Here is an 18,699-nt window from a genome sequence, read left to right as displayed (position 1 = left end):
AATAACATCCCCTGAGTTCTCCTTCCTTTTAACTATTTTCCTGATTTTTGATGTCGTTGGAAACTTCTCCCCACATTTTGTCCTTGCTCCCTCCTCCTCAGACTCCTTACATAGGTTCCCATCCCCCTGATATATTAATTTAAACCCTCCCCAACCACTCTAGCAAACACTCCCCCAGGGCATCAGTTCCAGTCCTGCCCAGGTGTAACCTGTCCAATTTGTACAGGTTCCACCTCCCCCAGAACCGGTCCCAAAGCACTAGGAATCTGAAACCCTCCCCCTGGCACCATCTCTTCAGCCAAGTATTTATCCATTATATCCTGTCATATCTACTCTGACTAGCACATGGCACTGGTAGTAATCCTGAGATCACTACCTTTGAGGTCTGATAGCTCCCTCTATTCTGCTTTTAGGAAGTCATCCCCTTTTTAACCTATGTCGTTAGTACCAATGTGTACTAAGACCACTGGCTGCTTGCCCTCCCTCTTCAGAATGTCCTGCAGCCGCTCCGAGACATCCTTGACCCTAGCATCAGGGAGGCAACATACCATGCTTGAGTCTCATTTGCAGCCACAGAAACGCCTGTCTATTCCCCTTACAACTGAATCCCCTATAACTATTGCACTTTATACTTCTCCCCTCTGCAGCAGAACCAACGCTGGTGCAATGAGTTTGGCTAGTACTGCTTTCCCCAGAGAGATCATTCCCCTCAACAGTATCCAAAGCCATACATGTTTTGCAAGGGAATGGCCACAGGAGATTCCTGCACTATCTGCTTATCTCTCTTGCCCTGTCTGGTGGTCACCCATTCCCTCCTTGCCTGTGGAGTGTGAACCTGCTTTGTGACCACCTTTCTATACGTGCTATCCGCGATACCCTCTGACTTATGGATGCTCCACAGTGTCTCCAGCCGTTGCTCCAGCTCTGAAACTCGAGCTTCCAGGAGCTGTCGCTGGAGACACTTCCTGCACACATGCTGTCCCAGGGGACTAGAACTGTCCCCAGCCTCCCACATGGAGCAAGAGGAGCAAACCACAGCTTGGAGCTCTCCACTTTAATCAATCTCTCCCTAATTTTCTCAATTCCAGGGAATAAAACTTGTCTATGTGATTTCTCAATAATGAACAAAAGGAACAAGGTACAGCCTAAATAGATATCAGTGGGCATATGACAAAGGGGAGTATTAATTCCCGTTTATAGTACCATTGAACTCCTACAGTGCAGAAGGAGGCCATTTGGCTCATCAAGCCTGCACTGACAAGAAACTGACTCATTTCCTATCCCCATTACCCCCTGTATTTACCCTGTCAATCCCCCTGATCCTAAGGGGTAATTTAGCATGGCCAATCCACCTAACCTGCACATCTTTGGACTGTGGGAGGAAACAGGAGCGCCCGGAGGAAACCCACGCAGACACGGGGAGAACGTACAGTCTCTACACAGACAGTGACCCAAGCCAGGAATTGAACCTCGGTCCCTGGCGCTGTGAGGCAGTAATGCTAACCACCAAGCTGCCATCAGACCATGGCCCTATCATACAGATAGTTGTGTACATTATTCTCATGTAGAGCCATTGATGTAGACAGCTTAGTTTACAATGTGTGCTTGCAAATTGTAGACTTTGATATCAGTGACACTGATTACATTAGAGAAGATGAATATCTGGGTAAACTCATTGAATTTTTAAAAATTACCTCATGGGATGTGGGTGTCATCGGCAGGGCCAGCATTTATTGCCCATCCCCAATTGCCCTTGAATTGAGTGTCTCACTTGGCCCTTTCAGAGGTAGGAGTCAACCACATTGCTGTAGGTTTGGAGTACATGGAGGCCAGACCAGGTAAGGACGGCAGATTTCCTTCTCTAATGGATAGATTTTAACAATGATCGCGATAGTTTCATGGTCATCATTACCAGCCTTCAGCTCTAGATTTTATTTACTTAGTTTAGGTTCTGCTCCCTCTTGTCGATATAAACAATCTCATAGCCACTATTGTGAAGAAGGGGAGCGGATTGCCAGAGGCAGGCAAAGACGTGATGGCCCAAATGGCCTCCCGCTATGCTGTAATTCCATGATTTTAAGTCACTGAGTAAGTGACAAAAGAGTCAAAGTTAAAAATAAAGTTTATTTATTTGTGTCACAAGTAGGCTTATATTAACACTGCTATGAAGTTACTGTGAAAATCCCCTAGTTGCCACACTCCGGCACCTGTTCGGGTACACTGAGGGAGAATTTAGCATGGCCAATGCACATAATCAGCATGTCTTTCAGACAGTGGGAGGAAACTGGAGCACTCGGACGAAACCCATGCAGATACAGGAAGAGAGTGTAGACTCTGCACAGACAGTGACCCAAGCCGGGAATCAAATCCAGGTCCCTGGCGCTATGAGGCAGTAGGGATAACCACTGTGCCACCGTGCCGCCCCTCAGTCAGTAACCTGGTCAGCAGTAGAGCATTCACTGGACTCCTGAGACCTCTTGCAAGATCACATAATGATTTTCACAGTATCCTCGGGGATCCCAGGAGATTTTCACAGTAACTTATCGCAGTGTTAACCTAAGCCTACTTGTGACACTAACAAATAATAAATAAAACAAACACGGAAGGTGAATTGGACTGAGAAATCATGTTAGTATGTATGTGTTCTTGTGCGCACAGCAGAGCTCTCTCTTGTAGAACACAAGATGACCAACATCACTAAAACATTAGATGACATCGCAGTGATTGACTGGTTGAATCAAGCAGAATGTTTCTTTGGCTATTCCTAATAGTTCTGTAGACCGTACCCTACAACCCGCTTGCAAAATGCACAAACAAAGGGCCACTGTTAGATTGAGCAGCATCTGCTGAACAATCCTGAGTGTGTTAATAGCGACACTAACAGCCACTCTCTGGGTGGAGAAATTTCTCCTCATCTCAGTCCTAAAGGGTTTAAACCCCTATCCTCAGACTGTGACTCCAGGTCCTGGACACTCCCACCATTCTTTCTGTATCTACTCTGTCTAGTTCTGTTAGACTTTTATAAGTTTCTATGAGACTTCTCCTTCATTCTTCTGAACTCCAGCAAATATAATCTTAACCAACTTAATCTTTCCTCATACATCAGTCCCATCACCCCAGGAAGCAGTCTGGTAAACCTTCTCTGCATTCTCTCCAGAGCAAATACATCCTTCCTCAGATAAGGAGACCAAAACTGCACACAATATTCCAGATGTGGTCCCACCAAGGCTCTGTATAACTGCAGGAAGGCATCCCTGCTCCTGCACTCGAATCCTCTTGCAATGAAGGCCAACATACCATTTGCCTTTTTCAGCACCTAATTGGGGTGGACTGGGGGGTGGTGGTGGTGGTCTGCTGGAGAGAGGGGGTCCTGCCTCCTGGACGGGGTCAGCGGAGGGCAGGTCTGCTAGAGTGAGAGGGGGGTGGGAGGAACTCCACTGCTGGGAGGTTTGGGCTGGACATCGGGCGTCCGGTGCGGTGACCGGGGTGGTCAGGGCTGGCCTGGGAATTGCTGTGGGGGCCATAATCGGGCCGTGGGAGGTAGGGACTGGAGGGGCAGCAAATGGAGAGTCTGACAGATCGGGGCCACTGAGCATGCACAGAGTTCCAGAACTCTCAGACTCCAACGCGAGTAGGCTCCATCCCCTTGGGTTTTTAATGAGATTCATGACTGGGACCTCTGCAGTGCAATCAGCGTGGAGATTTGGGTGGGAAGCTGCACTGACAAAATAGTTGTGACCTAGTTGTTTTCCCACCAATTCAGCCCTTTGGGAGAATGGCCCCCGCTATTTCTAAGGCCACTTCCTTAAATACTCTGGGATGTAGGAATCCTCTGGGATCCAACTGAGGAGAGGGATAGTCTTCTCAAAGTGCCCCAGAATTAAAGCTGTGTATATTTCCTGTAGTGGTGGAGATCACATACATACTGGGGAGCAGGAACCTGTCAGTGGCACATTCTCAAAGACTAAGAATGAGGATTTCAGACTCCTTTTACATTTAAATACCATGCTTCATGTGTGTGTCTGTGTGCATGTGCGTGTGCGTATGTGAGTGTGTGAATGTGTGTGTGAGTCTGTACGCGTGTGTGTGTGTGTGTGTGTGCGTGTGTGAATATGTGTGTGTGTGTGCGTATGTGAATATGTGTGTGAGTGTGTGTGCGTGCGTGTGTGTGTAAATGTGTGTGTGCATGTGTGAGTGTGTGTGCGTGCATGCGTGTGTGTGTGTATGAGTCTGTGTGTGCATACATATGTGTATGTGTGTTTGTCAGTGTGTGTGAGTGTGTGTGTGTTTATGAATGTGTGTGTGTGTGTGTGTGTGTGTGTGTTTATGAATGTGTGTGTGTGTGTTTGTGTGTGTGTGTGTGTTTGTGTGTGTGTGTTTGTGTGTGTGTGTGTGTTTGTGTGTGTTTGTGTGTGTGTGTGTGTGTTTGTGTGTGTGTGTGTGTGTGTTTATGAATGTGTGTTTGTGTGTGTGTTTATGAATGTGTGTGTGTGTGTGTGTGTGTTTATGAATGTGTGTTTGTGTGTGTGTTTATGAATGTGTGTGTGTGTGTGTGTTTGTGTGTGTGTGTGTGTTTATGAATGTGTGTGTGTGTGTTTGTGTGTGTGTGTGTGTGTGTTTATGAATGTGTGTGTGTGTGTGTGTGTGTGTGTGTTTGTGTGTGTGTGTTTGTGTGTGTGTGTGTGTTTATGAATGTGTGTGTGTGTGTGTGTTTGTGTGTGTGTGTGTTTATGAATGTGTATGTGTGTGTGTTTATGAATGTGTGTGTGTGTGTGTGTTTGTGTGTGTGTGTGGACAGTGCGTGTGAATATGTGTGATTTCCCCAAAGAGTTAACAGTTTGACATCCTGGAATGTGATGAAGGAAGGTTTGGAACCGGCTGTTTGTGAGGCAGTCTGTGCAAATGAAATCTCTCACAGTGACTGCCACACGGCAGCCAGTGGAGTGTTGTCATTAGGTGGTCTTGACAGGCAGATGGTCTCCAACTGCAAGGTCGAGTGCAAAGTCAATCCTTCTCCGCCAGTGCTTCCGTCCTGACCCTCCCCCAAATGCCCCCCAAACTCTTTCTTCACTGCCCTCCCTCATCATCCCTCATCCACTCCATCACTGCTCATTCTCTCAACCAACCCACCACCCCGCCCCCATCCCAAAAGAGCAGCACTGCTGCCTCACAGTGCTGGAAACCCAGGTTCGATTCTCAGCTCGGGTCACTGTCTGTGCGGAACCTGCACACTCTTCCCATGTCTGTGTGGGTTTCCTCCAGGTGCTCCGGTTTTCTCCCACAGTTTGAGACATGCTGGTCAGATGCATTGGCTGTGCTAAATTCTTCCTCAGTGTATCCGAACAAGCGCTGGAGTGTGGCAACTAGTGGATTTTCACAGTAACTTCATTTCAGTGTTAATGTAAGCCTACTTGTGACACCAAAAGTTAAACTTTTAATTTTAATCCTTCTTCCTCTTTCTTCCTGAAGTCACTAACTCACCCTTGGATAATGATCTGTTTCAAAGGGGAGCTCAGTAGATAGTGCTCTCACATCCAGGCTAAAGCATCCAGCGTCCCTGCAGAGCCTAATCCAGCTTGGCACTCCTGGTGCCAGCACTGAGGGAATGAGTTAAACAATGCTTCTGGGAGAATTTTCTTCTTTGAGTTTTGCTGCGAGCAAGCAGAAATGTGGCAAAGTCTCTCCCTCACAGAGGAGAATTAGTGAGAAAGGCAGTTATTTTTTAAATTCTTTCATGGGATGTGGGCATTGCTAGCTAGGCCAGTGTTTATCGATCATCCAAAATTGGCCTTGAGAAGGTGGTTCTACCGCTGCAGTCCGTAAGGAACACAAGAAGTCTGACCAGGAGTGGATCATTTGGCCCCTCAAATTTGCTCCACTTTTCGATTAGACCACGGGTGATCTGGTTGTGGCTTCAACTCCACTTTTCCTGGCCATCTCCTACAACCCTTAACTCCCTTGTCAATCACTGACTTGTCTAACTCAGCCTTGTATATATTCATGATGTGGCGATGTTGGCGTTGAACTGGGGTAAACACAGTAAGAAGTCTCACAACATCAGGTTAAAGTGCAACAGGTTTATTTGGTAGCATGAGCTTTCAGAGCATTGCTCCTTTATCAGGTGAGTGGGTACTTGCCTGATGAAGGACCAGCACTTCGAAACCTTGTGATTCCAAATAAACCTGTTAGATCTTGAATATATTCATTCTCATTGGAAGAGAATTCAAAAGACTAATGACCCTCTGAGAGAGAGAAAATTCTCCTCATCTCAATCTTAATTGGGAAACCCTTTATTTTCAAACTGCGCTCCCTCAGGATTCAAATGTGGTGTAGGTACACCCATTGAGTTTCAGGAAGGGAGGTCCTAACAAATTGAAACACAGGGAGTGAAGAAGGCCTTTGGCCCCTTATATTTATTCTGTAGCTGGTCTAAACTAACAGGTAAGCACAGCTAGGGATAAGTTAAGCAGTGAGAAGGTCATTCTGCCCATTCCCCAAGTCACTGAAGATTGCTGATTGAGAAACCCACCCTGACTTTCCAGGAGTCCTTCTACTGAGGCTGAGAGGGCATGTGTTTGACTGGGCAAGTGCCCCCTTCTCACTAATCACCCCCTCTCCCTAAATGGTGCCTAATTGAATTCATTATGGAGAATGGTAGCAATATGGATCTGATAAAGAAGTTATAGAGTTGTAGAGGTACACAGCATAGAAAAAGGGGGAGGTGATGGCCTAATGGTATTATCACTAGAATATTAATCCAGAAACTCAACTAATGATCTGAACCGGGGATCAAATCCTGTCAAGGCAGATGGTGGAATTTGAATTCAATAAAAAATATCTGGAATTAAGAATCTACTGATGACCATGAAACCATTGTTGATTGTCGGAAAAATCCATCTGGGTCGCTAATGTCCTTTAGGGAAGTAAATCTGCCGTCCTTACCTGGTCTGGTTTACGTGTGACTCCAGAGCCACAGCAATGTGGTTAAATCTCAAATACCCTCCAAGGGCAACTAGGGGGGGGCAATAAATGCTGGCCAGTAAATGACACCCATGTTCCCTGAATGAATAAAAAAAAAGGCCCTTTGGCCCATCACGTTTGCGCTGGTCAAAGGCAAACCACCCAACTATTCTAATCCCATTTCTCAGCACTTGGCTCATAGCCTTGTGTGCCTTGGCTTCGCAAATACACATCTAAATACTTCATAAGAGTTATGTGGGTCTCTGCCTCCCTTTCAGGCAGTGAGTACCAGTTGCATTTTATACAGTGCCTTTCACAATTTGGGTGGGGTGGGGGGAGGTAGGTGAAGGGGGGGTGGGGGTGTCCCATGATGTTTCTGGACCAATTAACTATTTTCTGAAGTTCAGCCACTGGTGTTACATAGGAAACCACCATCCCCACTGTCACACGTGGCCAATTCACATTTAGACCTCTTCCTCAGCAAGGTCCAGAAGTATCAGGATCCTATCAGGTATGTCATTGCACACTTTACTCCTTCCACAAGAGAGTGAAACAAAGATAAACAGCAGGGGGAGTAACGTACCAATTCAGATATTCACATATTGATTGGACATGGGCATATCCTACCATGGAATTTGACCACAAATTCTTGAGCCGCTGCCCTCCATGTGATGTAGGTACACCCACAGTGCTGTAGGGAGGGAGCTCCAGGATTTTGACCGAATGACAGTGAAGGAACAATGGTGATATGTTTCCAAATCAGGATGGTGAGTGACTTGATGGAGAACATCCAAGTGCTGGTGGTCCCAGTTATCTGCTGCTCTTGTCCTAGGTTTTAGAAGTTGTGCATTTGGCAAGTACTGTCGAAGGAGCCTTGGTGAGTTCCTGCAGTGTGTCTTGTTGAAGGTACATGCTGCTGGCATTGTATATCGGTCAGGGAGGGAGTGAATGTTGAATGTGGTGGACTTATATTTATCATGCAGGACTGCTTTGTCTTTGGATGGTGTCAAACTTCCTGAGCATTGTTGAAGTTGCACTCATTCATGTATGTGGAGAGTATTCCATCACACTCCTGCCTTGTGCCTTGGAGGTTGTGGAGTCAGGAAGTGAGTTACTGCAGAATCCTTAGGCTCTGATCTGTTCTTGTAGCCACAGTATTTATATGGCTAGTCCAATTCAGCTTCTGATCAATGGTAACCCCCAGGTTGTTGATGGTGGTGGTTTCAGAAATGGTAATCTAATGGATGTCAAGAGTGCAATGATTAGATTCTCTCTTGTCGGAAATGGTCATTGCCTCGCACTTGCACGGCACGAATGTTACTTGCTACTTACTAGTCAAGTCTGAATGTTGTCCAGATCTTGTTACATTTGGACACAGATTGTTTCAGTATCAGAGGAATCACAAAAGATGCTGAACATTGTGCAGTCATTGGCGAACATCCCTACTTCTGACGTTATGATGAAGCAGCTGAAGATGGTTGGGCCTAGGACACTACCCTGAGGGACTCCTGCAGTGATGTTCTGGAGCTGAGATCATTGACCTCCAACCAGCACACCCATCTTCCTATGTGCCAGGTACAACTCTAACTAGCTGAGAGTTACCCCCCCAACCGATTCCCATTGATTCCAGTTTCACTAGTGTGGCCAAATAGCCACCTAAAATGGTGATTTATAAAGCACTCTGGGACAATTGGGCAAGAACTAAAATGGCAAGCGGCAGCTAAAAGACAGAGATAAACAGGCTGCAGCTCAGATGACTGAATACACAGGATATGGGCCATCTCCAGGACAAAAGGGACTTTCTGGTCAAACTGGGTTGCTTACCAGACATGGGGCGCCTTAACCCCATATTTGGAAGGGAGATGTGTGTTCTACGTGCCCCTAGCAGCTACAGACATGGTCACTGGAGACACCCAGAGATTGGTGTGGTAGCACCCAATTGGACTTTATCAATCAGGGTGATAAAGTCCTGATCGATAGATTGGCAATGGCCAAAAGGGGTGTGAAACCCAATGGGGTATAAATGGTGCTACGTAACCAAGAATCTCTCTCTCTCTCTCTCTGACCCTACGAATGAGCTACAATAATGGTGACCATCCCCAGCAATGACCAGCATGAGGAGAGCCAACAATCGAGAAGGAAGGAAGATCAGAGCTAGAGTGTCAGACTGCACCAGACAAGGGCCGAAGGGCCTGTACTGTGCTGTACTGTTCTATGTTCTATAAAGGCCAATATCTGCTTGGGTGCTTGCCAATCACGCAAAGTTAAGTCAAGGTTTAGTATTGGACTTGAACTGTAGTATTTCTGTAAAATAACTTATTGTTGGTTGGCTGGGTGATTATTGATTGTGTGTTTAAATAAATATTGTTGTATTAACAAGAAGTCTACTCACAAATCTTTGTCCACTGTATAAGGGTTAAAACAGACTGTGAGGTAGGCATAACAATTGGCACCCCAGGCAGGACATCGACAAAAAGTAACTTTGTTGCTCCGATATCGAATCCCACAGAATCTATATTGAACAACTATTTAAAACTCAAACTCCTTATTGGACAAATAACTGCTTTCAGGAAATTGTTTATTGTGCATGTGTTGTTACTAACAAGGAGGATAGGATAAACTCCGTAGGTTTACATTAAAATCTGGACGGATTAGGACCGGAACATAGCCCAAAGCCAAACCCACAGTCCGATCAACTCCCTATCCTTGTCACCAAATATATAGAATGGCAGGAAACAGCACAGAGACAGAGAAGTGTCCCATATGGGAAATAAAAATCATGGAATATATTAAGAAGAAAGGGTGGCCTCGATGGACAGAATTTTGTGCCAATGCTGAGACGGGACTGGGATCCCTGGACAGAAGTATTGGGACGATCTGAGGAAAGTTCAAGGAAAACAGGCAGGCATATGCGAGAAAGTGAATGCCATTGTGAGCTGCTTAGGACAGCTGCTCGGAACAGAAAAGGAATTAAACACACTTGATAAGGAACTGGAGGATTCAAAGCAGGCACATGAGGAAAAGGACAAAGAGATTAAGAAACTAAAGGAACAGCAGCAGGAGAGAATAAAACAAATAAGAGACAAAAAGGACAGAGAGATAGATTAATTAAAAAGAATTAACCAGGTAAATTTATTACATCCGGGCAATTTTCAAACCCAGTATGAAACAGCTTTCCAAGACGCCCAGGGTCTTGGCGAAAGGTGAAGATGAGTGGGCAGTAACACAATTGGAAGCTAAGTGCATCGATATGCAGGCAGCAATAAAAGCACTACATCAAGTCAGTAAGGAACAGAGACAGGCAACCGCTGACCACTCCAAATACCAGTGAGAAATTTCACGGCTGGAATCCCTATTATCAGTTCAAAATGGATTTATGTGTACCTTCGGGACAGTAGAGGAAGAGGAAACGGAGGATGCAGATTGGGGACAGTTAAAGGAGAATGCTAAACTTTACATTATGTGAACAGAGGATTGGGGTCCACCAGAAGTCATACCCACCGCACTTCCAGATTCACCCCCAGTACCGATGCACCCAATGATAACTGAACGTCAAGTAGGAGAGGCTCAGGGCCCAGCTGTTACATACACGACCCCGTTTATGGTGGCACAATTGGCTGAAATTGCAAATAAAATCACAACCTTTGAGCCATCGGCTGACCCCACAGTTTCTTTGAGGATGTTAGGCAGCGAAAGATAATGCATGGGCTAGATGAAAGGGAAGAAGTGAAACTGATAGTCATGTGCTCAAGCAAGTCTGTACGGTCTGCCCTGCCAATCCCTCAAAATGTCCGGGAAGGAATCTTAAACGAGATCAAGGAAGTTATATTGACAGCAGTAGAGCTTATTAAGGGGATCCTGTAGATGGGTTAAATAAATGTAGACACAGGAAAGGGGAATATCCGACTGCCTTTGCCGGTTGTTTATGGATTCACTTCACGGGAGTGTATGGGGAATTAGGTCGGGCTAGATTAAATGAAGCAATTCATCCAAATGGGCTAGGACATTAGTGTCGCACACCACAGAGGAAGGCAAAAAAGCTTGTGCTAATTTGACCGTGCAGAGACCACACACAATGAAGCATGGGTTCTCCGATGGTTAGCTCGAGTCTGGGAACAGGAAGTTCAGGGACACCCAATGTCACGGTCAGATAGAAGTGAAAAGTATTGTTTCTTGCGCGCTATACAGACAAAAGCATACCGTTCATATAGAAGAAACGAGAGAGTGAAGAATGTAGTGTTACAGTTATAGCTAGGGTGTAGAGAAGGTAGGTCCATTCAAAAGTCTGATGGCAGCAGGGAAGAAGCTGTTCTTGTGTCGGTGAGTATGTGATTTCATGCTTTTGTATCCTTTTCCCAACAGAAGAAGGTGGAAGAGAGAATGTCCTGTGTGCGTGGGGTCCTCGATTATGTTGGCTGTTTTGATGGTTTCTCTACACATATTGCAACTAGTGACGTAATCTTTGCTTTTATCCAATCTGGAGGGACAATTCCTCAATCAAGTGAGCATTGGAAGCTCATGGCTGAAAACATCAGCAATTTCCTTCCCTACTTCCTTTCAAATCTTTTGTGTGGAAACCATTGCAACTTGGCCATTTGTCTGTGCTATTTTATAATTCTGTATTGGACTATTCATATCTGCAGAGTGGATTACACTGAAAAACACATGTATATGCAAAGATAGTTTTTTTAAAAAGTTTATTTATTAGTGTCACAAGTAGACTTACATTAACACTGCAATGGAGTCACTGTGAAAATCCCCTAATCGCCACACTCCAGTGCCTGTTCGGGTACACTGAGAAGAATTTAGCACGGCCAATGCACCGAACCAGCACATCTTTCAGACTGTGGGAGGAAACTGGAACACCCAGAGGAAACCCACACAGACATGGGAAGAACATGCAGAGTCCACACAGACAATGACCCAAGACAGGAATCGAACCTGGGTCCCTGACGTTGTGAGGCAGCATGCTAACCACTGTTATATGTTTAAAAGGGTTGCAGATTGCATTAAGGGCTAATCACATGCTTTGATGGTGCTGTTATTAGGATGTTGCAGTGGCTTCTTTTTGCTTTTACTAGAACACAACCGGTGAATACTTTCACTACAGAAAGAACATCTTTCAATAAACCTGTTGTATGTTAGTTTGATTCTATGCCTGCAAACCATGTCTTTTCTTCCTGTTAAAACTAACAACTCCTAACATAGTTAGGACATTATAGAGGAAGTAGGAGGCCATTCGGCCCCTCAAGCCTCCTCCATGCTTCAATAAGACAATGGCCTCAACTCGACTTTTCTGCCTAGCCCCATAACCTTTGACTCTCTTGTCTGTCAATAATCTATCTAACTCAACCATATAAATATTTAATCACCCTGATGCTATTGCCTTTTGGGGAAGAGAACATCAAAGACTCAAGACCCTCTGAGATCTATATGTTATTCTTCTATCAATCCCCAGGTCCTAGTCTCCCCTACAAGGTGGAACATCCACTCAGCATCCACCCTGTCAAGTCCTCTCAGGACATTATATGTTTATTTATTAGTGTCACAAGCAAGCTTACATCAACACTGCAATGAAGTCAATGTGAGCGGCACAGTGGCACAGTGGTTAGCACAGCTGCCTCATAAGGTTCAATTCTAGCCTCGGACTATTGCTCTGTGTGGAGTTTACACTTTCTCCCCCTATCTTCATGGGTTTCCTCCGGATGCTCCAGTTTCCTCCCACAGTTCAAAGATGTGTGGGTTAGGTTGATTGGCCATAGCAAATTAACCCTAGTGTCAGGGGGATTAGCAGGGCAAATATGAGGGTTACAGGAATAGGGCCTGGGTGGGATTGTGGTCAGTGCAGACCCGATGGGCCAAATGGCCTCCTTCTGCACTGTAGGGATTCTTTGATAACTCTAAGTCACAATGAAAATCCCCTAGTCGCCACACTCGGGTGCCTGTTTGCGTACACTGAGGGAGATTTTAGCATGGCCAATGCACCTAACCAGCATGTCTTTCAGACTGTGGGAGGAAATCAGAGCACCGGAGGAAACCCACGCAGACGTGGGGAGAGTATGCAGACTCCGTACAGACAAATGACCCAAGTCAAGAATTGAACCTGGGTCCCTGGCACTGTGAGGCAGCAGTGCTAACCACTGTGCCACCGTACGGCTCCATTTCACCTCTCAATCTTCTTATTTCCAATGGATACAATGAGGACAACAGGTGAGTGGATCATTTGGACATAGCTGGTGAGTGGATCACTGGTTTGGGCACATTTGGTCGGCAAAGAGCAGAAAGTGGAGATTAAGCACTTTATTATTATTATTTATTATATTTATTATTATTATTAAAATTATCCACTTTGGCAGAAATAATAGTAGGAGGGATTACTACTTAAAGGGCAAAAAGCTGCAGCATGCTACGGTGCAGAGGGACCTGGGGGTCCTTGTGCATGAGTCGCAAAAACCCAGTCTGCAGGTGATCAAGGCGGCGAATGGGATGCTGGCCTTTATAGCAAGGGGGATAGAATATAAAATCAGGGAGGTCTTGCTGCAACTGTACAGGGTACTGGTGAGGCCGCAGCTGGAGTACTGTGTGCGGTTTTGGTTGCCACACTTGTGCAAGGATGTTTTGGCCTTGGAGGGAGTGCAGAGGAGGTTCACTAGGCTGATACTGGAGATGAGGGGGTTGGACTATGAAGACAGACTAAATAGACTGGGTCTGTACTCGTTGGAGTTTAGAAGGATGAGGGGGAAATCTTATAGAGACATATAAGATAATGAAGGGGATGGATAGGGAAGAGGTAGAGAGATTCTTCCTGCTCAGAAAGGACAACAGGACTAGAGGGCACAGCCTCAAGATAAGGGGGGTGCAGTTTAGATCGGAGTTGAGGAGGAACTTCTTCACTCAAAGGGTGGTGAATCTCTGGAATTCTCTGCCCGTTGAAGTGGTGGAGGTTACCTCGCTAAATATATTTAAGTCACGAGTAGACAGGTTTTTGATAGACAAGGGAATTAAGGGTTATGGGGAGACAGCGGGAAAGTGGAACCAATCCACTTCATATCAGCCATGATCTTATTGAATGGCGGGGCAGGCTCGAAGGGCTAGATGGCCTACTCCTGCTCCTATTTCTTATGTTCTTATGTTCTTATGTTCTAAGAACAGTTGTGGGTGGAGATTAGGAACAGCAAAGGGAGGAAGACGTTGGTGTGTGTCGTTTATAGGCCCCCAAATAATGATCAGGAGGTGGGGCGGGCTGTTAACGCGCAAATAAATGCGGTGTGCAGGAATGGAACGGCGATAATTATGGAGGATTTCAATCTACATATTGATTGGTCGACCCATGTTGGACTCGGTGGGCTTGAGGAGGAGTTCTTGGAATGCTGCCAGGATAGTTTCCTTGAACACTGTGTGTTGGAGCCGACGAGGGAGCGAGCTATCTTGGATCTGGTGTTATGTAATGAGGCGGGTAGAATTAGGGGCCTTGTGGTGAAAGATCCTCTTGGGAAGAGTGATCATTGTATGGTGGAGTTTCTGATGCAGATGGAGGAGGAGAAAGTGGGTTCCCGGACATGTGTCCTTTGTTTGAACAGAGGGGAGTACGGTAGGATGAGAGAGGAATTGGCAAATGTTGATTGGGGGAGTGCGTTGGGAGGTAGGTCTGCTGAGGAACAGTGGAAGATCTTTAAGGAGATCTTTCTTGGTGCTCAGCAGAAACTTATTCTGATGCTTAAAAAGGATTGTAGGAGGAGAGATAATCAGCCGTGGATAACGAAGGAGGTAAAGGAAAGTGTTAAATTAAAAGTGGATGCGTTTAGAGTAGCTAAGAGTAGTGGGCGAGAAGAGGATTGGGAGAGGTTTAAATGTCAACAGAGAATGACAAAGAAGTTGATAAAGAAGGGTAGGATAAACTATGAAGCTGGGCTAGCGCTTAATATAAAAAAGGATAGCAAGAGTTTTTATAAATACATAAAAAGGAAGAGGCTGGCTAGGGTGAACGTTGGACCCTTAGAGGATGAGAGGGGGGACTTAGTGGTAGGGGATGGGGAAATGGCTGAGGCCTTGAATAACTTTTTTGTTTCGGTCTTCACGGAGGCGGACGTGAATAATTTGCCGGGTGTTAGCGATGGAAAGATGGTAGGAGTGGAGGGCCTGCATGACATTATTGTTACTAGAGAGGCGGTGCTCGACAGACTGGAGGGACTAATTGTGGACAAATCCCCAGGACCGGATGGGATGCATCCGAGGGTTCTGAAAGAAATGGAGGAGGAGATAGTGGATGCCTTGGTGATTATTTTCCAATCGTCGCTGGATTCTGGGGAAGTGCCGGAAGATTGGAAAACGGCTAATGTTACGCCGTTGTTTAAGAAGGGTGCCAGGCAAAAGGTGGGGAATTATAGGCCGGTTAGTTTAACGTCTGTTGTAGGAAAAATGTTAGAATCCGTGATCAAGGTGAAAATAGCGAGGCATCTTGAGGAGAATTGTTTGGTAGAGCAGACGCAGCACGGTTTCGTTAAGGGGAAGTCGTGTCTGACGAATTTATTTGAGTTCGATGAGTATGTGTCTAGGGCGGTGGATAGAGGAGAGCCGGTGGATGTGGTGTTTCTTGATTTTCAGAAGGCATTTGACAAGGTGCCTCACAAGAGGTTATTACAGAAGGTCAGGGCGCATGGAGTTGGGAGTAGGGTGTTAGCGTGGATAGAGGATTGGCTGTCAAATAGGAGGCAGAGAGTGGGGGTCAATGGGTGCTATTCGGATTGGCAGTTGGTGACTAGTGGAGTGCCCCAGGGGTCGGTGCTGGGGCCTCAGCTATTTACCATTTACATAGATGATCTGCAGGAGGGAACCGAGTGTATGGTGTCGAAATTTGCTGATGACACCAAGATTGGTGGAATGGCAAATTGTGCGGAGGGTGTGGAGAGTCTGCAGAAGGATCTAGATAGGCTAGGCGAATGGGCCAGGAACTGGCAAATGGAATTTAATGTTGGCAAATGTGAGGTTGTCCACTTTGGTAGGAATAATGGTAGGAAGGATTATTACTTACATGGCGAAAAACTGCAGCATGCGACGATGCAGAGGGACCTCGGGGTCCTTGTGCATGAGTCGCAAAAACCCAGCCTGCAGGTGCAGCAGGTGGTCAGGAAGGCGAATGGGATGCTGGCCTTCATAGCGAGGGGGATTGAATATAAAAGTAGGGAGGTCTTGCTGCAACTGTATAGGGCACTGGTGAGGCCACAGCTGGAGTACTGTGTGCAGTTTTGGTTGCCGCACTTATGCAAGGATATTTTGGCCTTGGAGGAAGTGCAGAGGAGGTTTACTAGGCTGATTCCGGAGTTGAGGGGGTTGAACTATGAGGAGAGGCTGAATAAACTAGGCTTGTACTCGTTAGAGTTTAGAAGAATGAGGGGAGATCTCATTGAGACATATAAAATGATGAATGGGATGGATAGGATAGAGGTGGAGAGGCTCTTCCCGCTCAGAAAGGACAGTAGGACTAGAGGGCACAGCCTCAAGATAAAGGGGGGGGGGGCGGTTTAGAACAGAGTTGAGGAGGAACTTCTTCACTCAAAGGGTGGTGAATCTCTGGAATTCTCTGCCCGTTGAAGTGGTGGAGGCTACCTCGCTAAATATTCTTAAGACGCGGGTTGATAGCTTTTTGATAGGCGAGGGGATTAAGGGTTATGGGGAGAGGGCAGGAATGTGGAACTGATCCACTTCAGATCAGCCATGATCTTATGGAATGGCGGGGCAGGCTCGAGGGGCTAGATGGCCTACTCCTGCTCGTATTTCTTATGTTCTTAGATCTCACTGAATTGAACATAGTTGCTGAGTAGATCACATTGTATTCCACATGCAAAGTCTAGCAGATGAGTTGTGATGTTTGGTTTAAAACCAGATCCGTTTACAGATAATCCTGCGTTATCCGCTCAGATCGAATTGTTGGGCGCGATTATATCTGAGTGTACGATCTGTACCTGTGGGCGGGGTGGGGGCTGGATCGACACCAAACTCCTCCCCGATTCCTCAGGAGGTTAAATAGCCAGTAGGGGCGAGGCGTAGCCTATAACTCAGTGCTCACAGAGACCCTTCGCAGGTTCAGAGTGTGAGAGACCAGGGGTGTGGAGCAAGTGACCCAGAGACAGTGTGACAATTGGGAAACAAATTCACTCCCGAAATCATGGTAAGTCGATCTGAACAGGCAAATAATTCTGTAAAGACAGAAAGACAGCCTCCTTCTTGCCTAGAACCTGGGTTAAGGGCTCAACGTGTGTTCTCAGAGCGTGTCAGTGTCTGAGTTAGAAGAAATCGAGCTGGGCTTTGTGGTCACACGCAGCGGGAAATGAAACTTTTTGCACTTTGGGGGGATGGGGGTTGGTGTCTTGTAGAAACTGTGACCTTGGAATTTAATTTTACATATTTTTAAAAACAAAATGAACATGTTTGAGTGGGTGGGAGATTTGATTGATTGATTGATTGATTTATTGACTGAATATATGTATTTTTGTATATGAAGGGAGAGAGATAGAGACAGGGACACAGGGAGAGACTGAGAGCACAGGGAAGGAATCGGAAAATGAGCGAAATTGACACGTAATCGAGTTGCGGGCGTTTTGTTTTGATGTTGACACTTGCACCATTTCGCCTGGGACACCTGCAGGGCTGTGAGTGCCGGAGGGGAGAGTGGGTGGGTGAATCTGGGGTGACAGTCTCAGAATTTAGAGCAGTCATGTGGGTCAGTGCTGGATGTTGGTTGTTGTTGGGGGGGGGGGGGGGCAGATGGCCCTGTAAGAGGAGCTGGCTTCTGACACATTGATATCTCCACCCCAAAAATAGACAGATACCAAAATAGGTAATGGTCTGTATCTGTGCACTCCAGGGGAGGTATTGAGAGAGACTCCTCTAACCTGTACACACATGCTGTCTCTCTCTATTTTAAATATAGTCAGGACCTGGGCTCTGAAAGCTATGGGCTGACTTGTATTCTGGTGACACTCCCCCAGTGGGAATGACACATCACCGGGATGACTGAGGGATAGTCACACAGCAGAAGCTGAGTCCGTAGCTGACCCTCCCTCTCTCGGCAATAGTTGCGCCAGAGTCAATGCACTGATGGAAATTTCCTCACCTATTTTATTCCGGGGGGGGGAGGGGTGCATCACAAACCTCTCCCTTAATAAAGGCGCGAAAGAATTGGTTTCTCTTTTGAGGGCAAAAAAAACTGTGACATCCTGCTGTGAAATAAAGCAACCGACATGGAGCGGATTAACAGTCATCTACCCTACAATAACTCTCAGGGGAGTCCTGTTTTTAAGGAACTGTTCCCTCTCTCACCCCCCCCCCCCCCCCCCCCGAGGATATCAGGCACTGTCTGGGTGGGGGAATGACCAAGATGATCAAGAATAACCCACATAAATTTTAATGACTTGATGATTAAAGTGTCAGCGTTGCACCTGAATGTATTTACTTATTTTAACCTCTGTGCTTGACTCGTATCACATTTGAACAGTATTAGTAACCTTCCCCCTGTTAAATGTAGACTTTTTAAGCAAAATTAGCTACAGGGGATGATTGTCAGTGTGATAGGCGGTAAACAGGAACCGAGAAACCAAAAAGTTCCTGCTGACTTGAGATATTCGTAAAGTTTATTTTTACTGGCCTTTCTCTTTCTTATGTTCAATTTCTCGTGAGCCATGTACTTCCAACGCTCCCCACCCAGAAGCTCTGTGTGGCCTGCTAGGCTCCATTCTGCCC

General features: G+C 46.1%; 1 protein-coding gene across 1 annotated transcript in view; it reads left to right on the top strand.

The window, feature by feature from the left end:
* The first annotated feature begins 17,000 nt into the window (after positions 1-17,000).
* LOC145350328 (tubulin alpha chain) overlaps positions 17,001-18,699 on the top strand; it is a 33,208-nt gene continuing 31,509 nt past the window's right edge. Inside the window, exon 1 of the mRNA XM_080199550.1 lies at positions 17,001-17,128. Coding sequence (XP_080055676.1) covers positions 17,126-17,128 — 3 coding nt within the window. The 5' untranslated portion in view covers positions 17,001-17,125. The remainder of the gene's footprint in view (positions 17,129-18,699) is intronic.

The sequence above is a fragment of the Carcharhinus amblyrhynchos genome, chromosome 11, assembly GCF_965287045.1.
Source record: "Carcharhinus amblyrhynchos chromosome 11, sCarAmb.v2.hapA, whole genome shotgun sequence".
In the NCBI taxonomy this organism is placed as follows: domain Eukaryota; kingdom Metazoa; phylum Chordata; class Chondrichthyes; order Carcharhiniformes; family Carcharhinidae; genus Carcharhinus; species Carcharhinus amblyrhynchos.
Note: the sequence above shows the minus strand (reverse complement) of the source record. Positions and strands in the feature narration are given on the sequence as shown.